Below are 26299 nucleotides of genomic sequence, written 5' to 3'. Positions count from 1 at the left end.
TAAAAATGTAAAGATTATATTTTAATATTAAAGTTTTAATAATATTCTAATTTAGTCAGGCGCTGTTCCGGACACCCTCGCGACCAAATTTGTTACCCAGAATTCCTTTCGGCCGCCCTTTTCCGCCATCTTTATTGCCGTATCCAGCAGGTAACACCAACACGGGTTTTAAAATATTCTTTTTAACACTTTATAAAGCAACATTAAGAGCGATATTTATGTCAGACTTTAGTTAAACGTCTGTTTTATATAGTTTGGTAGTTTTTGTTTTGTATAGAGACAAGATGGTGTAGATTCGGTGTTGATTGTTTGAATGAGGGCTCGCAGTGGCAGGTTACTCAGCGACTCGTAGTGCGGATAGAGCAAATAAAATATATTTAAAGAAGGAAAGTTATTTGTGTTGGATTAGTCCATGTTAATGTGTTGCGCAGTGGTATAAAGCGTGGTACTTAATGTGTGTTAGTGTGTGCAGTAGATGTGGGTTTATTGAGGCTGCTAATGACAACCTGGCGTTGAGCCGCCTGTACAGCCTACTAACTGAACTGAAACTTGTGTTTTCTTCTCTTTAGATTTCCTTGACAAAGGGTCAAAATGCCTGGAAGGTAATTTTAAAAAGTCTTTTGTTTCTTTCTGTATTTGTGTTGTGATCTTTTAGGAAAACCTTTTTTTCCTTATTGAACTAAACTGGTATTTCTAATTAATGTATATTTCTTGAAGGGGGGGGGGGGGTAAAGTAAAGTCTAACATTTTAAAAATCCACACCTACCATTTTACTTAAACACATCCTGCCCACTTAGTTAAATTCTTATGGAGGGAAAAAGGAAATTAACATTCTTTTTAAGAGCTACACTTTTACAGTAGAAAATGTATTAAACATGTCTTTATTAGCATCCTCCTCATCAGGTTCTTTCTTTACTACACTTCCACCATTTCTCCTCATTCTGATGCCACTCTTGTTTTATTTAACCTCTATCTGATTACGAACTGAAGAGATTGGATTTATCTCTGAAGTCTTGATCATGTTGTGACCATGCTTACACTTCAAAAATTCAAATTTTATTTGTCACGTACACAGTCATACACAGTACGATATGCAGTGAAATGCTTTTTCGACTACCAGTGACCTTAAAATAAAAACTTACTTGCCTGGGTAGACATTTTTTGACTGACTGACCCTTAAGCCCGGTATTTTGACTGTTTACATTTCTCAATTTTGGTCAGATCAGATTTGCATGTTGTTACTGGTTATGTTCGTAATTACAAGCGACTTTTTTGACATAAAAGTTGATTACGCTAACTACTATTACATTTGTCGAGGAACGCCTGTGACATGCAGCTCGGTCACAAACATTGGTGGCGGGCCAGACAATGCTTTTAGAGAGAGATGGATATAGATATTTGCACTGCTCTAAAATCCCTACGATGCCAGTGACCCAGAGCAAAAGGCGTGTGAATTCCTATCTGCTCATTCTATTTGCATGACCACATGTTGGATATGTATCCGATTTAGGACCGCATATGAAAATAACTCATTGAATTTGTGTGTTTAGACAATCTCAAAAATCACTCGTCATATTGTGATATTAAAAAAAGTATATTTTTTTATGCAACAAAATACCAAGATGAGGTTCGCCTTAATGAAACCATAAAATTTTTTATTTGTTCTCTTAAAATAGAAGTTAAAGTGCATTATTGGCAGGAAAGGTTTTTGACAGTTCAGAGAGAGATTTTGAGACCATCACACAATGCTAATGAAACATGTTTGTTTGCACTTCTTTCCTGTATCACTTCATGTCCTAGGTTGTGGTGCAAGGCAATCTTTGCTGGATACAAGCGTGGCTTGAGGAACCAACGTGAGCATACAGCACTGCTTAAAGTAGAGGGAGTCTACACCCGTGATGAAGTGGACTTTTACCTGGGAAAACGATGCGCTTATGTCTACAAGGCGAAAAAGTAAGTGTGCACATGTCTCGCGTCCTGCTTATATGAAACCACTGTGGAAGTTTTTTTTATTATATACTAAAGAGGGGAAGGTTGGACTTTGACATAAAGTCAGGCCTGACTCAATATTTAAGTACATCTGCCTTTGTCTGAATGTAGATATCGCTTTAATATATAACTGTAGTTTACACTGGACCCAGTGTCGAGCAGGTTTGAAAACACGGGATGCAGTACCAGTCAAATGTTTTTACACAAGTTTTGATTAATTTTTTTACTTTCTACAATAATACTGGGTCTTTCCATTTATTAATTTATTTTTTCTCTCTTCTAAATTATTAAATCACATGGGTCTTAGTTAATTAAGTAGCAACATCAGTTATTTTAAGACATGATCAGTTTTTCTGGAACATTTTATGCAAGAACAGTATTTTCAAGTTCTCATAAAGACCATCCAAGAAAAGCAAGACCAAAACTTACCTCTGATGCAGAGGAGACATTTATTTAGAGTTACCAGCCTCAGAAATCGCCATTTAACAAACAGCACCTCATATTAGAGCCGTTATGAAGGCTTTACAGTTCATGAGTAGCAAACACATCTCTGTATGTTGTGAAGCGTAAGGTGGGGAAAACGCTTCAAGTGCGTATGATTTAAGTGCAGATTCTTAACCACTGCATGAATTTTATGTTTGAAATTTTCTTGTGAAAGAGAAATTGTCTGGCTACCTTTTTTTGTGGTTTGTGTCCATGCTTTCTAACAGTTATCTTGAAAGTTATACCAAACTATTTTGTTTTAAAGAAGGAAAAAAAACTTGATCGTGCCTGCCATTCCCATGAGGAATCACAACCATGGTTCAAATTTAATCTAAAATTGGACAAAGTCAGGAAAGTTGATTATTAGAAAAACTTTGCCTGGTCTTTATTCAAACAATTGCCCAGGTTTGGTGAGTCTGTGCCCAGTATGGCCTCACATCCCAGTTTTTGGATGCCTAATGTGGTCTGCTGCTGTTGTACATCAGCTTTCAGTTTTGGTTCTGAGATGCTTTTCTGCCCAAGGCAGTTGTAAGTGATGGTTAGACCCTTCAACTCAAACCAGTCTGGCCATTCTTTTTTGACCTTTTTGAAAAAAAGCTGATATTTGTTAATTTTGTGTAAATTGTTAAGACTGATGCTAAACTGCATTTTATTGAGTCCCAGGACCTGTCCATCCTATTAATCATGGTTATTGTGTGACATTTGCTCTAACATGCTCTTTATGCTTTGCTTTTAGAACTACAGTGACCCCAGGTGGGAAGCCCAATAAGACCCGTGTTATCTGGGGTAAAGTCACACGTGCTCATGGAAACAGCGGCATGGTGCGTGCCAAGTTCACGAGCAACCTGCCACCCAAAGCCATTGGCCACAGGATACGCGTGGTAAGACCACCTGCTTTATATTGCCTTTTGTTGCTCACTTGCTCATACATGCCGTTCTGTTCAATTAAAGGTCACTGAGGTGGTTTAATCTCTGTACGTTTTAAATAGTCCTGGTTCTTTTACTGTGATTGTGATGGAAAAGAGGCAAGCAGTTCTTGGAGAAAAATTACTCGTTCATTCACAAAAAAAGAAAGAAAAGTTAAAAAAGAGAAGAGAAAAAGGCAACAGCAGACCAAATTTAGAAAATATAAATTTAAATGGAATGAGAGAAATTAATGAGCATACTCAGGTACTATATATATATATATATATATATATATATATATATATACATATATACAGGGCCTGCAGGGAAGCCCAGTGAAAATTTCCACAAAAAAATAAAGCAAATTTTTTTAGAAAGTTTCTATAGTAAATATTCGTCAGACATTAAAATCAGTGGCTGAAGAACCAACCCATAGAAGACCCACCCAGACCAAACACATATTGTTTAATATAACGTACTATTTTTCAATCCAACAAGCAAAAAGCATCAGTCACTCTTGATGCAAAAAGAAGCCTTCAAGGTCAATAGGAAAATCTTATTATCTACATTAGTGTGGTTTGTCCTTGGGGAGTCATTCAATTACTGGATCAGAATTCTATGCACATCACCTTCGGTCTCCATCATGATGGCCTAACACCACGGGGGGATTGGACTAGATTGCCCACTTTGGGGATCCTTTGGCATCAATTCCCGCTGTCCCATCATGTTGTCATTCGTGGGGGTCAGTTTGTGCTGTGGAAAGATCTAGGGCAGTCTTAGCTAATAAATAGTTGTTGATGATGATCTTTTATCCTACTATTATTCTTGACATCACATACGTTATCACAAAAGCTAGGTTTCAATTCAGTTTGTCATTATTTTACAAACTTCCTGATTCAATATTAAATTTGAGCTGCCTACAAAACATAACATACCATTAAACATAATTTGCTCCTACCACACAGGACGCCATGCTGCCTGCCAATCTGTGACCGGCCATCATGCAGTCGTAATAGAGTATAATGTATACAACATACCATAACACAGCATCCGTGTGAGCTCTGACTTCTGTGAACTTCTTTCTCTGTAATGAAGTGGTCTCAACTAAAAGTAATGGACACTCAAAGTGTATTCCTTATGTCCAGTCTGCTCTGCAAGTTCATTTTCGTTGCTGTCACTGCAGACAACCCAGTCTCAAAGATTATTAGAAGCCAGATTTTTTTTGCTTTTGTGGCGATTCAAAAATATTTCGCCATGATTTTAATTCAGAACGTCAGCGGAGTTGAAGTTGCTTTAAAAACACTTCGGAGCATGTGAATCACATGTGATGTGCAGATCTATTTTTGATTCTTTCCTTGTGGCCTGGTTCTTGTCTTTGGCCCGATGGTTGTGGACAACATGTTTAGAGCACACCACCTGTAGGATTATCGAGAGAAAGAAAAATGATTCCGAGGGGGATGAGTGATTCATGAATTGCCACACATCGCTGAATCAAGTTTTCTCCCCATTTCTTCAATTGAAAATTTTGGGGGGGTTTTTTGGTGGGGGGTTGTTTTGTTAGAAAATAAACATCCCAAATCTTTCCAGAGCATTGTTACTCCTAGTTTGGAAAAAAATTGGTCAGGAGGTGCTGCATCACAGAAGGAAGATGATTCAATGTTAGCATGTTTAAAAAAAATTGTTAGGGTCTAAAAACGTTTTGTCTAAGGTTCTTTGCCCAATATTGAGTCCAGCTACAATCAGATTATTTATTTGTTTATTGCCTTTACACAAACAGCAGAATCAAAAGGGGTTACTAATTTTTGAACCCATGACTATGCAAACTGACCTAAAACAATATGCTTTACTTCTGTTATGCTCTTGGTTTATATAAAGCCTTTTGAGCTTATTCACTTACATCAGGATATTTTACAAAATACGAGTAAAATAAAAATGTTTTGTGGGACTTTTGTATACAGCAACTTTTCTGGGAGCTGTAGTTAAGTAAATGTATAATATGATTATAACCTATATAATTTATATGCATCGTTAAATTTTTTGCACTTATGCACAACAACAAAAGTACATAATTGCACATAACACTAACTTAGTCTTTTTTCTGTTGCAGATGCTGTACCCCTCCCGTGTCTAATGGACATCCCAAAATATTTGTTAATTATAATTATACTTAAAGTTCATTAAATATAATTATAATTGGTAATTAGTGGTCTGTCTTTTCTGTTCAAGTCTCTTAAAAGTGCATTGATCTGAGGTGGGCAAGTGTCTGGTTACAGTAAAGTAAGCCAGGGGCTGCATGACCTGATATTAAATGTGAAGATGTATTTGTATTGAATTACATACTAGATATAATAGAAGTTGGGACTGTAGGATAACTTGGAGGGGGGGGGGGGTTAAAATATTGTTTTAAATAATTATTACAGGTTTGTATTCTGGATTACATTACATACATTGAAAATTTAATTGCAGTGCCCCAAAATAGTGTTTGTAATTTATGTTTAACTGTTCAGCAAACAAACTGCAATCAACCTCAAATATTCAAACAGTTGTGACCTACATATCATGCATGTACACCACTAGCTAGCTAGGAGGCGATAGCTGCTGTCCCACAAGATCTCAGTACAGGCTCATCTTCCACAGATCCAGGGTCAGTTTTCTGTGACGTGATGATGGAGCATATATAACATAGTATTATATAATAACTGGACTGTTTTTAAATCTGACACTGTTAAACTATGACACTGTTAAACTGTGAGCTGATCTTTATTTTTCTGACATTTCAGTAAGCCGGGAGAAGCAAAGCAGTCATACAAATCATTAAAACTCTTGCATAAAATATGTACACGGACACAAACTAGCTCAAAGGGCTAACTGTGCTAAATGGGGGGGAACAGACATGTGAACCCAACGTTCTTCTTGAATTTAAAAAGTTAGCTACAACAAAAACTGACCTGAAACTGTTGTACATTTAAAGATTATTCAACATACGGAGATCCAAATACAGAACAAATAGAATTATATATTGTACATTTGGCAGCACCGGTTGTCCTGAATAATGGTGGTGGTATTATTTTAACATGAATGATATTCAAAATAAAAATAGAATAAGTTTTGCAAGATTTATATATTAAGTAACCAACATTTAATACTGTACTTAAAATTAGGCATTCTAAAATAAGTATTTTAAGTAACTGAGTTGAAGGTGCATTCTCATATATTTTAGTTAGTTACAGTCTGTTATCTTTGTTTTATGTCAAAGTCTGCATCACAGTTGACGGATGTGGACCAGCAGGTTCAAGAATGGCTTTGTAGTTGTTTGGAGAAAATATTTGCACATGCAAATAAAAACCTGAGTTTTAAATCAAAGTTTTTTTTTTTATGATGTCCCCAATATATTTGTTTACTTTCTTTCTTTGTCCGGGGTTAGAAGTGACCTGATAATGATAACTGACATCATTTTTGTAGTTACCCACAAGATTCAATGTGTCAAAAAACCACCAGCAGCAAAAACAAAAATGAACCAGGAGCAACACATGACGTGGTAAAGCTGATTTGCTTAGAATGTCTGAGCATGTCCCAAACCCAGAAAGGAAAGCTGGACAGAAGTTTTTATGCCGTCATCACTGGTGCTTGCGTGGATGTCGCACAGTGGCGTGTGGGATGAAACCTCTGGTCCTGTTTCGGTGTTTACATGGGGTTATATACATGATTTTTACACCTTTATGCTGAGAAGTGCTTTAACCTTGTGGTGCGAAGGTGATCATGGATGCTTTAAATCAATAAAGATAAATTGAAAATCGTATGTTTATCCCGAGGCTTTATTTTTAACCTTGCTGAAGTAAGTGGTTATTAAACATGCACTGTTTGCATCTGCAAAATTTATTTATTTTTATTTTTGTAAATCTTCGAGCTTCACCTGCATCTGTAAACATTGACATTCGGTGTACAAACTTCAAGCAAAATGTAGCCTGGAGTTAAGTTTAAAATTAGGCCTGGACAATAAACCTTGGTGCTTTGTCGCTGAGGAACATTCTGTGCCCTCATAAACACACATTGTGACCAGTTTTTTTTTTTATTCACAAAAAGGCCTTTTTTGATGTACAGGAACTAAAAGCTGTCACCACACGGAAGTAAGTCTTATCTTTCTATCTCTCTCTTTATCCACTATGTGCTCCATCTAACGTGACCATCGATTACAAAGATAAACGATATGAAAACACGGAAGATGTTTTTGTGTAACGAGCTCATCCTGTTTTTGTTTCGCGATAATTCCTGGATTTGGTGCATCATGGGTATTGTAGTCTTTCAGCGCGGAGTTTTACGCGCGTTCTATCGGAACAGAAACTACATTTCCCATCATACCCCTGGTCCTAACAGCGCTGCTAGAAAGCCTTTATAACCGACTTATTTTTTTCTCCTGCTGTTCGAAATCTGCAGATCGTCAAGGCGAAGCTCGAAGGTAAAACTTCTCCTGGGTCATGTATTTGCTTTATTCCCAATAAACAGTACAAATATAAATATAAATTGGATTAGACAGCTTTTTGTTTTTGATAACGATGCTTCAATGATGGTAGGCAATGTTTTTTTTTTTTTTTTTACAGAGCATCATAAAGAAATATTATAACGCATTATAATACTCAGGTGTAAGGTACTGGGTTTATTATATAAGATATATGTCAGTCGCTGAGGATTTGTCAGATGTATTCTAATAGCTACATTGTAATACAATGTAACCGGCCCGTCTAAAGATGCCATGAAGCTCGTAGTGTACTGTACTGTATATACGCCTGTCTTTTCTCTGACTGCTGCAGTAGAGACGAAGCGTTTCATGATGTCCCTGGATTTGATCATGGTGTTTGCACGGGAATAAATGCCTTATCTCTGATTACAGGTGTTTACATCAGACAGCAGTGCTTTATATGAGGAAGTCTAGGTTTCTCATGCATGATCTGTAGGAACTTCCCCTTAGACATGGTTATTATATGCTTGTCCTGCTGGGCCTGAGAGGATGTCTTTAAATACTGTAATGTAGGAAGCAGAATGGAAAAAAAAAAAACAGGACATATTTGTGAGATGATTGCACTTATTGTTTCTCTGCATGCCCAGGCATAGCTTCATGTGAACTGCTCATCCTCTGTACCCTAAACAGTAGTGAAGTTACCGTAAATATCCATTAATCAGTTTAATGAGATGTACTCATTGTTTTGTGGGGATTTTGTCAACCAGTTAGATGTGCAAGTGAAATGGATCGACCAGTCAATACAAGATTTTTTTGAATTAGTAAAATACTTTAATGTGTATATTAATAGGAAGAGTAGGAGTGTTAGCAGTAGTAGTAGACAGATGTCTGTTACAGAACATAATTCTCTTATTGTTCAATTACTTACAATTCTGTGCTAAGAAAATAGCATGTTTTATGAATTAAATGGTATATATGCATATGCATTTGCAATGATTACAAATGCATACACTCAGATACCATTTTGTATATGTATATATATATATATATATATATATATATATATATATGTATATATATATATATACACATATATATATATATATATATATATATGTATATATATTTAAAAGGCCTTATTAGAGTAAAACTAAACTAAACCTTGGTGTCTGTGCAAAATACATATTCAGAAAGTGGTGCCAAGTTTGGCCGCCTTTTTTTTTTTTCTTTTCAAAATAACACATTGTAATTCCTTATTAATATTGCATGTTATATTAATATTATATTTCCTGGCTTAAAAGCTATTACATATAATTATGTTGCTAAACCTATTATGATCGCCCTATATATATTTATATATATAATAGATCGACAGAATTATCTAACAAGCTCGGCACCACTTTCTGAACGAATTGCAGGTGCACTGGTTATATTTAAGCAATCATAATAACATAGACTATAATCCCTTACTAATATCGTATGCTGTTATATTAATATTAGTATGCCCATTGGCTCAAATAAGGATCATTTCATTCCTAGAGACCTATTACATATTATGTCGCTAAACATATTATTATGTCACTATATACATTATATTTAATACTGTGTAGTCATTCTTTATGATACAGTATATGACCTAGAAGTTGAAGGCATATTTAAATAACCGTAAGTAATCTGTGTAGTTACAGACAGATCTCATACTAATCTTGACATAACAATTGATTTTTTTTTTGTCTACAATGACTTGGATATAGATAAAAGCTCAGAGTGGAGGCCAGTAAAGCGCTCCTATGGTTGCTAATAGAAGATGAAAGAACATGATTTGGGAAAGGACAGCCTGGCAGCAGGTCCTGCGTACAGGGCCGTTCCTTCCAGAGAGGTTTTACCAGCGAACGAAGTGGACCACTATCAGCTCGCTAATGTCCAGGTCAGTATGAAGTGTTGATCTGTTAAAGGGCTTCTGAAACGGTGCCATGTTTGTGTCTGGGCCTGATTGTGTGTTGTCAGTTTGCCACAGTTTCAGGGATGCGGGTTGCTGCTGACGCAGTCGTATGCCATTAGCTCTAGAGAACATACAGCTGTTTTGTTTTGTGTTTGGACACCGTGTCCCTCCCTGGTATTGTTGTCCGCTTTCGCCAATCAGCGATTTGTCAGCATGTTAGGCAAGGGTCTTGTGTCGCCCTTTTTTTCTTTGTCTTGCACAGTCGAGCCTGTCTCTCTACCTCTACCTCTTTCTCTCTCTTTCTCTCTCCCCACCGTTCAGTATTCCATCGGGGCTGCCTGCTCGGATTCTGATTGGCTGCCTTCTTTCTGCTGTGCTCGGTTGTTTACATAACCCAGGCCCGTCCCTTTCTGGCTGCGATTTCCAATGGCATGGCAGAGTCACAGTGATGCATAGAGCAGCCTTGGCAAACGATAAGTCGGCCCCCCCGCCCCCCGCCCCCTCCCTGTCTCTAGCCTGAGGCGGCTGTGCAACGTGACTGTATTTTAGAAAGGAGGAAAGAGTAAGGAGGGAGCGAGGGACAATAAAGGCAGGGGGCAGTCCTGGCACTGCAGAAAGGCTCTTTTTTTTAAATGCGTTTTCATTCAGAAAAGCCAGGGATGCAGAACGTCCTGGGTTTTTTTTCCTTTTCTTTTTTGCTGCAAAGCATTTTGTTCATTTCACTTTGTGTAAGACAACGGTTTTCTTCTAAAGGTCATACAGGCATCAGTGCTTCGTGGAATTCTATTCTATTGCGAAACTTTTTGTCCTAGACATTTTTTTTTTATCAGATCAACTTCTCTGAAATCACGCACACAGAGCGTAGAATGTTTAGAAAAAAACGCTGTCTACCGCCTTCAACATGCATGAGTTAGCAGATACCTGAGCTGCTGTTTTTGACGGCGAAGAGAAAGTAATATTCTTCCTGAAAACTTGGCCCCTCTCTAATCTAACGCAGATGAATTTGCCTTTTTTAATATATTAATAACAACCGAGAAGGAAAGAGACTGTTGTAACGTACGTGATAACCTGTTTCCCTGTAACCTGTTATTATTATTATTATTATTATTATTTTTATTGTCAGAATTTATTCACACTTTTTTTTTCCCAGGGGATTTTTCCCGATTTTCTTAAAGGCGATTCCCACCCGTCATTGGGCATTCCCCATCAACTCTACAACTACCTAAGACTAAAAAGTGTTTCCTCCAAACCACATAATGTCGGCCGACCACATCTTGATTTCTAACGCAATCCACTCCTTCCGCATGCATGAGCTCGCGGACGCCCATGATTGGCTCAGAGCCGCGATTGATGGGAGATCACTACAGCGCCTCCTATCCCTCCCCTCTGAGCCAATCAGCACTCACCTGACCCCCAGCTGCAGGAGGCTACAGCATCACCCGGGAATCGAACTCGTGATCTCCGGATGATAGAGTAAGCACTGTACTGCTGCGCTACTTGACAGGACCTTTAAACAACCAGCAACACAATACGCACAGCATCTTAGGGTTTATTGGATTCTTACTGAAGTCTCGGGGATATTGAGCACCTTCGTGATCTGATTGAGAATGCTGATAGATCTTCTTGTTGTATAATTTAGGTTAGCAAGAGTGTTAGGTTTAGCCAGCTTAGAGAACAGGCCTGTAAGGAAGAGTCACCAACTGAGTTAGCTTCCATTTTTACCCATAAAGGGGAATCAGGGGCATGATCCATTGTGCTGCAGGTGCTCCAATACATTAATGCTCTTGCATTAGCAGCCCAATAATACTGTCTAAACCTGGGCTATAGATACCCGACGGTGGCATGAGATCACTCTTTGTCCAGTTGATGGTATAACCTGACAATCTACCGAATTAATGAATTAATTCCAACAAATTAGGAACCGATTTTCCTACATTTTGCAGATATAACAGTATATTGTCAGCATATAAACTATTTAATGTTTCAGTGCCTCCCACTGTTAGGCCTTCAATATTAGGTGACCTCTGATTTTTAAGGCAATAGCAAAAGGAGCAGGTGAGAGAGGGCAGCCTTGTTGAACCGAACGATTTAGAGGGAATGAAACTGACTTATCACTGTTGGTTATTATTGAGCATACAGGACTATTATAAATTATTTTTACCCAAGAGATGAATAATTCACCAATGCCAAAACGCCGCAATGAATCAAGCATATATGGCCATTCTATCTGGTCGAAAGCCTTCTGTGCATCTAAGGATATAATAGCTGTTTGATTAGTCTTGCCATGATCTGCGAATATTGTATTAAGTAGTCGTCTGACATTAAAGAAGCAAAAACTTTCTGGAATAAACCCAGTCTGATCAGGAGGAATAATAGATGTAAGATATTTACTTAACCACTTTGCCAGCACCTTTGTAATAACTTTTCTGTCGACGTTTTGTAGAGACTTCCCGCAAGGAAGTGATTTAATCACCGAAAGTAGTTCTTCCTTGGTAAAGTCAGAGTCCAGTTCTTTCCGAGCCAGATCGCTGAGCCTTGGATTATCCAGAGAGGCGAAAGAGATATCTAGGTCAGGTTGTGTGACATTACATTTAGAGGAATAGAGGTCACTATAGAACTCTCTAAACCTGTTGTTGATGTCCTTAGGGTTGGTGAGCAAAACGCCTGAATGTGATTTGATTCTATGATTGACCTAGTAGTTAAATGCAGTTATATTCATATTTAAACTTCACAATTTCATTTAACTCTAATGGAGATTTTGAAATTTGGTATGCTGATTCAAGCATGGGAAGGATGCTTTTAATTTCTATTAGACGCTTGATTTAATCGAATTATTTAAAGTTTGAGGTGATGCAATATCGGGTGGGGGACAAGAGGATAATCTGTCTAAATAGGGATCCAAAACACAATTAAAGTCCCCTCCAATTATAATGTTTGTTTTATTATCGTCTTAAAAACCTTTTTGAAAAAATAATAGATCATCAAAATTTGGACCATATATGTTGAGGAAAGTAACAGGGATTGAGTTAATCTGCCAGAATAATACTTCCATTTGGGTCTGTGCGCTAATTAGTCAGCTGAAAGGGAACGTTTTTGCGAAAGAGAATGGCAACGCCTTGGGCCTTGGAAGTAAAGGGTGATTGGTAAACCTGTGAAATCCAGTTACGTCTTAATCTTCGTTGTTCTGTAGTTTTAATATGGGTTTCTTGTAGAAAAATTATATCTGCTGAAAGGGACTTACTGTAAGGTGTTTAAAAACCTTAATAGCATGACCCAATCCCCTGACGTTCCAGTAAACCAAAGTGATTTCGTGGCAGCATCATGCAACTCAAGAAAGAAGGTAAAAATAAAATAAAATAAAAACTCTAACACAAAGACAACATATATCCACAATATCAAAAGCCTGCACAGGCAAAACGCCACTCTTTTCATCAGAACAGAAGGAGCTGCTGGGCGATGGCTACTAAACTACTTAAGAACAAAAACTACCTTAAACACCTATAAAAACAGAACTTCTCCATGAAGATGAAAAGAAACTATATACATACCAGTATAAAATAATTGAACAATATAGGTTATATAAGTAATATAAGTTACAGGCTGAAAGAAAACAATTATACTGATATGAAACATTGTGCGTCTTGAGTGATGTAGAAAAAATTCTAAAGCTGTAGATTGTGAAACATCAGTGTACTGTAAAGCCTATAAATATTATATTGAACTCAACTGAAGACTTCCATCTTTAACATGAATTGGACCAGTTCAAAAATTCACTTGACACGACCAGTTCTTACTTGCCACGAATGAAAAAAAAAAAAAAAAAAAAAAAAAAAATATATATATATATATATATATATATATATATATATATATATAATATTATTTGACAACCTCTGCACGAGAATAATTCTCTTCCACAAACCCCGGCGCTGCATCAATACCTCGTTTGTGTAGTCGGGGAAGATGAAAATTCCCCTCACGTTATAATCCAGAGGTTGTTGTCTACCGAGGCGAATGATCAGTTCGTTCTGTTGATAATGGTGAACACACGCCATGATAGTGCGCAGGTTTGCGCCCGGAGCCGGCTTTGGTTGGAGCGAGCGGTGAGCACGGTCAACAGACACAGACTTTGGGAAATGTTCCACTGAGAACAGTTGCGTAATCAACTTGGAGACAAATTCTGTGGGTTTGCCGCTTTCTTCTCCTTCTGGAATGCCCACAATTTTAATGTTGTTTCTGCGGGAGCGTGCTTCCAAGTCGTAAACTTGAGTTTGTTAGTAGTGTTGGTCAACTCGGAACATTTCCTTTCCAGAAGTTGAATCCGGAAAATGCCTCAATTGCATCGAAACGTTCGTTAAAGCCGCGAAGAACGGTTTCTGACAACTCTTTACAAAGCTCTTTGCACATTTACATTACATTTAGGACTCTTATCCAGAGCAACTTACATTTTTATCTCATTACACATCTGAGCAGTTGAGGGTTAAGGGCCTTGCTCAAGGGCCCAACAGTGGCAACTTAGTGGTTGTGGGGTTTGAACCTGGGATCTTCTGAACCGTAGTCCAATGCCTTAACCACTGAGCTACCCCTGGTCCCATAGCACATAGACTCCGAGCGGGTTCATTTGCTAGCCACAGAGGGAGAGCTAACTTTAGTTTTATGGCTAGCAGTAAGTTTAGATTGAATTGCCTTCGACACGACTAACCTTACAGCTCATTTATGTCGATCGGCGATTCAGAGAGATAAAACTGGTTGACTGGCCTTCCTTTTTTTTTTATATCTGGTATGTAATAAGAAATTATTAATATCACGAAGAGGAGCTGTGTTGACACACGTCTACTCCATACGCTCGCACACTAGCGCCCCCAATCTACCTATGATTCACAGCGTGTTGTTCATTAATAAAGAAAACACAGTAACAGATGTCAAATTGCTGTGGTATAAGAGGAGCTCTTGCTATACGTATTTTTATGTACCATCGATGTTTGCGTTTAATTTAGCAGTCGCCTCCCTAGGTAGGCAGGTTTTTTTTTGTGTGTGTGCCAGTAATTACACTCCTGAGGTAGCTGAATGTTTTTAATGCAGCTTATCGTTCGTCCTTTACACTCTGTACGAGAATAATATCATAATCATCATCATAATTACAATTTTTCTCTGATGAAAACAATAGGCAGTATCCGTTTCTAATCCTTGGAGCGGAATTGCCGAAGCACTCATCAGACCGGCTCATGACGTACCCAGTTCTTCTCATTCACGCTCATAGTCTGTAACAGCTATGTTCAAGTCAAACCGGGACCTTTGATGGTGCAGAATAACAGAATGCAGTTACTGCATGTATTTCTCTATATAATTCCCTGCTACACTAATGCTCTTATCCCTGCATTTCACTAGTGATTGGATACTATTAAGGTAGAAAGTTTTTTTTCCAGTGATTTCTGAAAAGTTGGCCTCCCAGGAACTCCCAAACATGTTGAAATAGCCTGGAGCGAGATCAGGACTGTATGGGGGGATGTGGCAGCCGAGTTCCTGTAAAGTGTCTGTGAACGATTGTGTGTACAGTTCTCACAGACAGATGTGTCTCTTCCACTATTTGTCGACAAGTTATCTTTCCATGAGGCGTTCCACTCGCTGGATGTTTATGGGAAAGACTGCAGTGTGCTAAGAGACACCTCAGCCAGGATCGTCATGCACGGACTTCTGTAAAATGTTTGCACCAATCAAATGTTTTTACAGTTTCACCGCTGTGCTGTGTTGGAAATCTTCTGTAAATGTAAATCAGTTTTACTCCCGGTTTGACTTGAACTCCCGATAAGCACAATAAACTTCTGTTAATGCATCAAAACATAAACTGTATATAACTACACATAGTTATTACCGTATGACATTTGGTTCCTAAATAAATAATAAAAAAATGTACTAATTGCTGTGCTACAAGAAGAATAAATCCCTTGTTTTTCAGGGTGGAAACAGGAACTATCTTTTTTTCTCCTGGTCTTTTTCCCCCAGTCATCACCTCTTCCTCACTTCTGCATACACACGGCCATAACGTGTCCTCTGATGAAATTAGTTCTAGCATCAGCAGTGTGTGAAAGATGCAGTGTAAGACTTTCCTTTCCACTGGCTGTGTGGATCGTTAGCTGTGTGAAGGGTCCTTGTGACAGAGAAACGTATCCGTCTGTCATTTTTTTAAAAATAACCATGACTCGCTTTGTGATGCATGAACCAGGTCGAGGAAACTTGTAGTCTTTAGAATTAGCCTTATATATAGGGCTATATATATATACTGTATATATTAGAAAATGTCATCAGTTAAAGGCATGCTGTTGTATGCTGTGCAGAAGCTTTGTAAAGGGTTGTTGCGTCGCTGCCTTAAAGACCTATTCCACAAAAGTCAGTTTTAATCAGTTTTAAGAGTTCAGATGGCTCTCTGGTGTGCATGAATACACCCAAAAAAAAAACATAAGAACATTCCGTGCTGTTTGTGCCTTTTCTATTTTTGTATTAGCCCCGGCTTAAACAAGCAAATCAGATTAACCCCCGATTCTGACCTCACATTCTACGAACACCGGCTCTATGCTCCGTTCTGTCCAGGTCTGTTCAGTCCTCCTGTCGTCTGGGTGCTATTTTTAAGAGCTAAGGTGACCTTTAGCCCTTAGGATGGACTAGGTTAGCTAATCTTCTTCTTCTTTTTCTTTGTTGTTTAAATTGCGGTTGGAATCCAGTACGTTGCATTACCGCCAACTTAAGTTCTCATTCTCATATCACCTTTCCAGTCTCTTAGAGCCGATTGTCCAGTCCAGCCGTCCCTAAAAAACATTCGAAGTTTTTCAAATGCTTCTTCTGCTTTATACTGTCCTTTACAGTGCCTTTCCGGAAAACGAGCCTCCTGGACATGGACACTTCTGGTCCCTGTGTTTCAATTGGCTAGAAAAATCCAGACAAGTTTTGGAGACCCTTAGACTTCTGCAATCTAGCTTAAATAAGAGTAGAATATGTGACCTTTAAAAAGGCGTCTAAACTTATGCTACCTCTTTTAAAAGTGGCGGTCATCTCAGAAGTGCAAACACGCTAAATGAAACCCAATTGTGTGTATGATAGTGTATCCGATTGAAACATGTGAGACATGATGCCCTGTTTTAACTGGAGCCGTAATCAAGTCGGTCATTGCCAATCCAAAGACTGGGACTACTCAAGCTCCAGAGTCGAAATGAAAGCCAACCAAGTTAAGATTGAGAGAAAAAACAATCAAATCCTTTTTATGAGCCTAAGTCTTTGTTTGAGCTAGTTTTTATTTAACAATAATTAGGATGCTCTTCATAAGGAATTGTTTCTTCCAAAAAGGTCGTGCCATGTGCAAAGAAACATCATTTTTAGTCTTCATCATTTAGTGTCTCATTCAATATATAAGTCCCTTTTAGAGCTTCAATTTTTTTCTCACACTCCAGCGAGGCTCAGTGACTGGTTAGAAATGTAACTCGTCCACTTCCTGCATAATGATGAACCATTGTTCACTGTTCCCTCCACCGTCTCACTGTTCCCTTTAAACCGAGCAGTTTCGCTCCCTGCAGTTTCAAATCGTACTTAACACTTTTGCAGGATACTACTTGCAGATCAGAACGCAGCTACTATAGTATTATAGCTCTCCCTGTGCACAAATCAGATGATGTCACTTGTTTCAGAAGCAGGCATGCATTGAGCGAGAGTCGCCAGGGTACCGCAGACGACTTTTTCGACTCTATGTCTAGCCGAATATAGCAGGTTTTGAAGAATAATAGGAATTTATACAAAAAAATTATTGTTGTATAGCAAATACATTGCAATAAAAAAACCCAAATTATTCTTATTATCTTGAAAGTTTTGAGAATGTAATTAAAGCATTTTGTTGAATTTCACATTTGGACATTTGAAATACTTTTGGACATCACAAAATGATCGAATCAAAGGAGAAATTCAAGATCAGAGATATAAAATCTCACCAAATATATAAACCGTACATGTAGCTGTTTAACCTGATGTTTTATATAGTTTTTGTACCTTCACTGTTATAATTATAATATTCAAAAAGTGTCCTGTTCGCCATCTAAAGCTTTTTCTTTTTACTATGTGATGCAAGTGTGAATCTAATGTCGCTAATAAATGAGGAAAGCTTATAGCTAACAGTTTGGAATGATGCGAAAAACAGGAGAATACTGTATGTATGTGCTAGTGATGGAAACTTTGAATCATTTTAGTGACTCGGTTCTTTGAATCTCGTTAATCAAAATGAACGAATCTATTTCGAGTCGTTTAGTTCATTTCATTCTTTTGATCAGAAATAAAAAAAAAAAAAAAATTAAAAAAAAATGTTGGATTGGCAATAAAAAGACCCCCAATACGTCTACATACACAAATTGTGGCTATAGTTCCAGTAAGGAAAATATTACAATGCAGCTAAGGACATATTATGATAAACAGAATGAGTAGCTCACCTCTCATATCTTCCAGTCTGAGTCATTCGTTCTTTTGAACCTGCACCGCATAGCGTCTATCGGAGTTACGTGGCAAAAGAACGAACGACTCGGAGTATACAAGTCATTGAGAAAGAATCGCTCAATTCTGTTTCCTGTACAAAACCTACAGAGGTTTTGCGGTGATTTGCGCCCAGTAGAAAATGAACGAATCACTCTCCGAGACTACTCGTTCTTCTGAGTCACGTTAAAAACTCGTTTAAAAAGAATGAATCGTTCATGAACGACCCATCACTAGTATGTGCATGTGACAAAATAAATGCACTAAATAACATTTAAATTCCACAAATGACCCATGCCACTTCTGATGTACAATTTTACACTGTGTAGTGATTTGAGTGACATGCAGATTCAACTAGTATCGATACATGTGCATTTAATTTGAGCTAATTGCAAAATTGTGTTCATTTTATTTTTGGCCAAATGAGAAACGGAATAAAGGGTGGTGTAATTAATAGTTGTTAAACCAAACTTGCACAGGAAGGAAGTGTGTGTGTGTGTGTGTGTGTGTGTGTGTGTGTGTGTGTGTGTGTGTGAGAGAATAAAAAATTCATGATCCTTTATCTGAAAAGTGTTTGTGACTAAACATACAGTTTTTGCCATGTGAGCTGTTTATTTATGAGAACCAAGTCATGTTCTTACGTGCTTTTAACATATGACCCGTCACTTGCTTACAGACGCTTGTTCACTTCCTTTTTCTTTATTTGCTTCGTTCAGTTAGTGCAATGATACTCTTTTCTGATGCAGAAGAAAAAACTGCTGACTCACTCCTCCCTGTTTTTGCGTGTGTCAGGATGGTCTGGAGACAGCAGGCCGGGCCGAAGGCGGGTTCCCGCTGGACGGAGGCAGCATCGCTCACGCTAAAGAACTGGACGAGGAGGGAGGCCGAAGCAAGTACCACCACAGCGTCGGTGTCCTTAAGCCCTTCCGCTCCACCAGCAAGTAAGCCACGCGACTGTTACTACGTATTAGGAAGGTCAACCTGCAACTCAATACCCAAGAACCGAAGAGTTTTGCTGCTCCGTGCATGAATGTCATTTTTGCATTGTAGCACAAGGTGTTCATTAATTAACTGATTAACAGTAGAGCTGCCTGTAAGGCATCATTTCCATGAATGGGTTTGTTCTAATATGTTATTGTTTCTATAGTTACAAAGGAAGATTTCCCATGAATTAATGAATAACTTGTTTCATGTGCATTAAATATCTTCGCAATCTGTGTTCTAGACATGAGCACCCCGTGGACAACGCCGGCCTCTTCTCCTTTATGACTTTCAGCTGGCTCACGCCGCTGGCCAAAATGGCCCACGCGAAGGGCCAGCTCCTGCTGGAGGACATTTGGGCTGTATCACGGTGGGAGAACTGTGAGACCAACAGCAAACGGTCAGTATACTGTAAATCCCTGTGAATCTTTACTCTGTATACATTAGGCTAACTCTTGATCAAAGTTTCATAGTCTTGAAGCAATGAGGCGCATTATGATATTAATGTGTCTAGACAGCTTTGCATACATCAGAGTCTAACTGGGTTCCCAGTGGGACACCATTATGAAATGTTGTTTCTGCTGTCTCTATAATGGTGTGAAGCTTGGGCACTGGGACTAATTCTGTTGATAAAACACCACAATGAGGAAAGGACTGGAGAAGGGTAGTTCTCTGAAGAACTGGTTGAAAAGACCTGGGTGAGGAGTAAACCCATTGTTGCTGACATAAAGCTCGACAGGCCCCTCGTTACTCGCCCCACTCATTTTTTTGCATTTAGAGTAGGGACCAAAAGTCGATCTTTGCAACTTAAATCATGGCCTGGTTGCTGGTTGAGCAACATTGGTTTGAGCTGCCCGGCAAGGTGGATGGGCTACAGCAGCAGAAGACCACACAGGCTTCTCCCCTGGCTTACCCAGTCTAGACAGTTAAAGTTCACTGATCCTTTTTTCAGTCTTAAACTCTTCAGTTTTCTGTTCTTGCTCTTCTGCTAATGTAGCCCATCATCCCAAAGGTTTGATTGAAGGTTTCATATGTCCTGAGATGCTCCTCAGCTCACCACAGCTGTAATGAGTGTTTATTTGAGGTATTGTACTTTATCCTTCCTGGAAGCTCAGAACAATTTGGCAGGTTGCCTCATCCTAATGAGAAGCCTTGAAGAGAGAAACCAATGGGTTATTCTAGGATTTGTTTCTTTGCCTTTTCCATTCACTGCAAGGGCATCTCATCAGTCATTAATGTAAATCAGTATCCTGCCAGGTAATCGCAAAGTTCCCATGTTTCTGATGGTGAACTTTAACTTTCTGTGTAAAGGAACTTTTCTGGCAGTACTTGGGAGAGGATTGCACTCAGGCACGCTGTAGTTTGGCTTGTGGAGCACTAGGGAGATGTTAAGGCACATCTTTAGGGCGTGGAATGCTGCACTGAATCTGCAGTCTGGTTTAATCTTACCCACTCTATCTGGTCAGGTCTGAACCTAGGGAATGCTACAGAAAGGATTTGTGCACCAGACAAGTTTTTAAAAGCCAGCCAACTTCCAAAAAGCATGTGCTTGTATATTGGTGGTGAGCCAAGTGTATTCCCAGATAGCCTCAAATTTTTTCTTTTTTTTTTTTCATTCCTTGCGAGTTTAGCAAGCTGTGGCCAATGCAATAGCCCAACAACCGTGTCTGGGTCTGTTTCAGATAAGATTCTCACGGTGTAAGAGACTGTCTGTGACCCAAGGCCAGTGGAGCACCTGTAGGACCTTTGTGAGGTGTTACACTGTTGGCTGCTGCAAAGTGATAGAGGCTCCACAACAATGTTCAACATTCTTTAGATTGTTGATGAGGGGAAAACTCAGTGTCTGGTGGTTATGCTAAACACTGATTTTGGCTTTGCTTTATCACTTAGCGGTAGCTGCCAAAAACCTTTTGTCAGGTTATGAATAAAGGTGAACTGGCCTCTCCTCTGGCAGTCAATTCTCGATTTTTGGTAATGCCTAATTTTTCAAAAACTGATAAGTGGTTGAAGTGTGAAAGTCATAACCCAGGCTCAAACTGTTGGCACCTTGACAGTGAGCCAGGTCCTGGGTCTAGAAGGTTCTTTGATAATGCCAACTTGCAGGATTTCGGCCACTTCCTCTTCTATAGCTTGCTGGTGTTTTCTGGGGGCTATATAAGGGCATTCGTGTAATATCATGCCCGGTGGTATTTTGATGGTTTGTTACAGCAGCAGTTGAGTAATGCCAATGTTGGAGCACAATTATGATGATGGCTGACTTTGGAAGGGGTCCCATCGGTCCGTGTCTGTAAACTTGATAAAATGAGCAGGGTAGTGCAGGCCCATGGGGCGATGTTTCCTGATCCTCTCCACAGTGTTGGATTAAACTTTCCAGATGTCCACCTGAATGCAGAAGATCTTTGTTTTCAGCCAGCTCCTGGGAAACACCAGACACCCCTGTGAATTTGCAAAGCCCTTGAAAGTTTTTCGTGAACACAAATGGTTAAAGAAAAGCCATAACCTGTCTCAGATCATTTGGATCATCCAGAATGTGGAAAATTGATGTAAGGAGGTTGTTTGTTTAGACCGACTGCGTGACTTTGTGTGTTTGCAGGCTGGCAGGGCTTTGGGAGAAGGAGCTGAAAGAGCGAGGGGACCAAGCCTCCCTCCATCGTGCTGTCTGGCTGTTCTGTCGTACCCGATTACTGCTGTCTATCCTGTGCCTCATGTTTACTCAGCTCGCAGGCTTCTGTGGCCCAGTAAGTAACACCATCTCAGCTCCTGCCTCTCCTTTTTTCTCTCTTTCTTCTCTCTCTCTCTCTCTCTCTCTTTCTCGCTCTCTCTCTCTCCCTCCCTATCTCTCGCTCTCTTTTTGCTGTCTATCACTCTCTCTTTCTATATATCATTAGCTCTGGGGTTGACCGAAGCCTGCCCCTTCTGGTCAAACACGAAGGTGAGTGTTTTCACGGGGCATGGAAAGTGAATAGGATGATAGGACTGTGTCATAAGATTTACCCGAGCTGTTACCATTATTGTGTTTAAGTGTGGTTGCCAAAATACGATTATGATAATGGGTTCATTTATATGTAGTGCTATTTATTTAGTGCTTTTAAGTGCTATGTCAAAACCAACCCGTGGGATTGTTATATGATATATACTTTTGGGATTAGCTTGAAAAATGAAATAGATTTTGCAGACTTTTCTTTTGTTTGATTTATTTGCTTTATTTTCTATCTATTTTTTCCTTTCAAAACTGGCAAGTAAATGTTTTCTTCTTTTTTTTAAACCATGTCTGATTCTGAAGTTTCTTAGTTCCATCACAGGGTTCTTTCTTTGTAGGATTTTAAAGACCAAAAAAAAAGTCATACTTACATTGTTCCCCCTGGCCAAAAGAGTTTCTTGCACTTCTTGGAATACGTATTATGACTTTATATTGCATTCCTGGAAAGGTTTCCACTTTTCTTTCCCTCTAGATATGTTTCATGTTGTTAAGGAGGGCTTACTCACTTCAAGGGCAATTCCGTTTTATTTTACTTCTGGGTTCTTCACAGCACTTGCTGGGGCATTGGTGAGTACATCAGATGTTTAGGTCGACCTTTTGTATATCTCGGTATATATATATATATATATCATTTGCTGAGATGACCTAAGACGTATTTAGAGCTGTGTTGATGTAAGTGCATTAAAATGAAAATGGAATGTATAAAGTTTTCCCTTTAATACAATGCAATCAGCCACCTAAGACATTGATCGATTGCTTTCTTCTTGTGATTTTTTTCCCCAATGTTCATTCTTTAAGATTTATTTATCTGGCTAAGACAATCAAAGTCCATCTTACCAACTTAGCTAAAATATTTCACATTCAAATATTTTATGCCTTCCTTAAAGACATTAGTGTTTGTTCCAAAAACGAGAATTACTACATTTACGTATTACATTTTTTGTTTTGTTTTTCCTTTATATAGTGTTTATTCATTTTAAGCCCACATTCATACAGTAACGTATATATATTATGAGGTCATTAGAGATTTGACTGTAACACTACATAACTTTATTCTAAATATATATTCCAAACTACCTTGTAAGTGTTATGGAGTGCCCAGAACTGAAACAAATGAATTCTTCTTCGAAGTCTGACTAACCAAAGAGACATTTTGAATTTTAAGAAATCTGCATCATTATCCACTACTGCTCTTTGTGTCACAAATTCGGATTGTACGGCATTGATAAGCAAAAGCACCAGTTTACTCAAGGTGCGTCAGGAGGCTAGGCTAACTGGCTTTACAAGGAGAGCTTCTGTCACTGTCCCTCCATGGTGACACGGCAAGTCTCTGCCTTCCTCACCCTCTGGAGGACTTCAGATTTGATCCGAAATTTGACCCTAGATGACCTATCCTATACAGTATACTCAGCAGTGACCGGTCTCTATCATTCTATCCATTCTAGACAGATTTGCTCAGGAAATATCTCCTTTGTTCCGGATAGAGTCCTAACTCAGTTTTTCAAAGAGGATCTCAATCTAAAGGAATCCTTCCTTCCCTTTTTCTTTTTAACCTAGGCAACATATTGGGGAAGATGGCTAATGGAGGGAGAATGCGAGTTGGGTTTGGGGGTTTGCTCGGGGGACAGAGGTGGCTATGGCCCCATGTGAGAGACATGTGACAGAGGCTATTCTTTAGATTCCACAGGGTGTCGGTTTTACCAGCGGAGTGAACACTGGCAGACAGAACACGTGATGACGCCCGCGAGGTAAGGGCACGTTTCCTTATGCAGGGCTGGATCAAGAGTTTATGCTCCTCCTCCCCCCCCCCCTCCCCATCTGTCTCTCACTTTCATTCGTTCTCTCTCTCTCTCTCTCTCTCTCTCTCTCCCTGTTCTCGTATCTGTATTTTGCTCTCACATCCAAAAAAATGTTTTTTTGATTTGATCCAGCAAAAATGTCAATGGTTTGGAAATGAATTACGCTTTAAGCTGTTTAATGTGTCATTTGTAATTGAAGTGAACGCCATGTCCGTGATTTAGCTATGTGCGAATGGACTGTTGATTACACGAAGCAAAATCCTGATGAAACAGGAAAAAAAACTGGACTTGTGTTCTACTTTCTTTTTTTCTTTTTTTTTCTTTTATATGGACCGATAAGCTTTTATACTGGAAATGAACCTCATTTCGATTCTCTTTGTATGTTGACGAATTCTTTGACCACGTCATCTATGGACACCTTCAGCCACCCAAGTGGTCTTTCTTTTTAAATCATTTGTGGTGATATTTTTTCCGAGCTGTTCTACTGAGCTGAATATAAGTAGACAACAAGACAAGTATCATGTCGCGTTCGCAAATCATGTCAAATTACAAATGACTCTTGATCCGATGAGAGATTGGAAGACCTAAACTTGTTTTTGTTAAGTTCAATTTCTTTTTTACAATTTTTTGTTGAGTTTTTAAATTGATTTCCTTTGCATCTTGTACATTTCGTTTTCCTGGTACATGTGTTTATTGTTTTAATGAATGTGCATCATGGATGTCATATCCTCTTTGAAATTCACATTCTTTTCTTTTTCATTTCTTTTTACATTTTTTTTTAAATAAAATCTTGCTGCTGTGATGAACCATATGCGAATGGTGGCGAATGTTCTCAGTATGTATGATGAGCTCTCCTGAATGCCTATGTGTGTGAAATGATGAGTGATATGTATGCGTGTATGTGCAATGCTGAAGTGGCTGTTCTTGTTCTTGTCTCCTATACCTATATGCTCTTTGCTCCTAATTTTTGTTCATTTAACTGATATTGATTTTCAGGTATTAAAACAAAAGTGCGTCTCCGTCCTGTATCCCAGCCTGATGTGACTGTAGGTAAAATGCCTTTGAATCCGCCAAACAAAAAAGGGATGTCTGTAATAACATGTTGTTAGCAGTGCAATGTCTTTTATTTTTCCAAAAACCTAGTGGTGCTGTTTCATTGTCTCTCTTGTTTTTTTCAAAGGGTAGAGAAAAGGGCCACCGAAGGTAAACGATTAGAACACAATCTCAAAAATGGCTGCCATTTCTTCTAGTAGAAGTTGCTATACCTTAACTGATTCTTTTAAAACGATTAGAACACCATTCAGTCCATTTCTCAACCATGCATCTGGTGCACTTCGATAAGATATCTAGTGCACTTTGGATACGATAACTAGACAGAATAAGGAATGCGAAGTGAGAATAAGGGTAGGACTGTTGATTCAGGGAGGCGTGTGCGTGTGTGCCCTCAGTCACGCGTGCTGTGTCCTGTCGCCCCCTTGCTCGTCCTCCCTTTCTCTATAGGCTTTTGTGGTAGGGCGTTTGTTGGAGTACACTCAGAAGAGTGAGCCCGATCCGCCCTACGGCATCCTGCTGGTGCTCGGTTTGCTGAGCACCGAGGTTCTGCGCTCCTGGTCGCTTGCCCTCACCTGGGCACTCAACTACCGCACAGGCACGCGCCTGCGCGGCGCCATCCTCACCATGGCCTTCCAGAAAATCCTGCATCTCCGGAGCCTGCGCGAAAAGTCTATCGGAGAGGTGAGTCATGAAGATGAAGAGATGCTCATTTATTATGTACACCTACCTTGGAGCTACCATTGAGCATTATTGGATGCACATCATTATTCCATGGTCACTGATTTTTATCTTTTTGCTTCTTGTAAAACAATGCTGAAGGCACCTGAAATGTGCAGTAATCTTCTTTGAACAGTTGATGAGTGAGATGTGTCTGGTACTTATGCTCTGTAAAGCCTTCATAACGGCTCTAATCTGAGGTGCTGTTTGTTAATTCTTGATTTTTGAGACTGGTAACTCTAAACGAATTTCACCAAGTTTTAGTCTTGCTTTCAGGGTAAAAACAGTCTAAACTTTTGACTGGTGTGTCCAAAACGATTGACTGATATTGTATATTTACAGTGACCCATCTATCATGCAATGTTTTACTGCTGAAGTCAGTGGCATTGCCAGGGTCACAGGGTCATATAAAATGAAGAAAGCATAATGAGGATAGATTAAGAGCTTTATGGGCCCCCAAGTGGTGCAGTGTTAAAGTATCAGAGATC

General features: G+C 39.0%; 2 protein-coding genes across 2 annotated transcripts in view; both read left to right on the top strand.

Moving 5' to 3' along the window:
* Positions 1-80: 80 nt before the first annotated feature.
* Positions 81-5578, top strand: rpl35a (ribosomal protein L35a). Its single transcript, XM_053501054.1, has 5 exons — positions 81-150; positions 570-602; positions 1801-1953; positions 3209-3353; positions 5486-5578. The coding sequence occupies exons 2-5, from the start codon at positions 592-594 to the stop codon at positions 5507-5509; spliced, it is 333 nt and encodes a 110-aa protein (XP_053357029.1). The 5' UTR covers positions 81-150; positions 570-591; the 3' UTR covers positions 5510-5578.
* A 2164-nt stretch (positions 5579-7742) lies between these two features.
* The window catches only part of abcc5 (ATP-binding cassette, sub-family C (CFTR/MRP), member 5), a 31328-nt gene continuing 12771 nt past the window's right edge, over positions 7743-26299 (top strand). The window contains exons 1-6 of the mRNA XM_053500831.1: positions 7743-7834; positions 9589-9761; positions 19074-19222; positions 19507-19662; positions 21856-22000; positions 25542-25775. Of these exons, the coding sequence (XP_053356806.1) occupies positions 9642-9761; positions 19074-19222; positions 19507-19662; positions 21856-22000; positions 25542-25775 (804 nt within the window). The 5' untranslated portion in view covers positions 7743-7834; positions 9589-9641. The remainder of the gene's footprint in view (positions 7835-9588; positions 9762-19073; positions 19223-19506; positions 19663-21855; positions 22001-25541; positions 25776-26299) is intronic.

The sequence above is a fragment of the Clarias gariepinus genome, chromosome 7 (genome assembly GCF_024256425.1).
Source record: "Clarias gariepinus isolate MV-2021 ecotype Netherlands chromosome 7, CGAR_prim_01v2, whole genome shotgun sequence".
NCBI classification, from domain to species: Eukaryota; Metazoa; Chordata; class Actinopteri; order Siluriformes; family Clariidae; genus Clarias; species Clarias gariepinus.
Note: the sequence above shows the minus strand (reverse complement) of the source record. Positions and strands in the feature narration are given on the sequence as shown.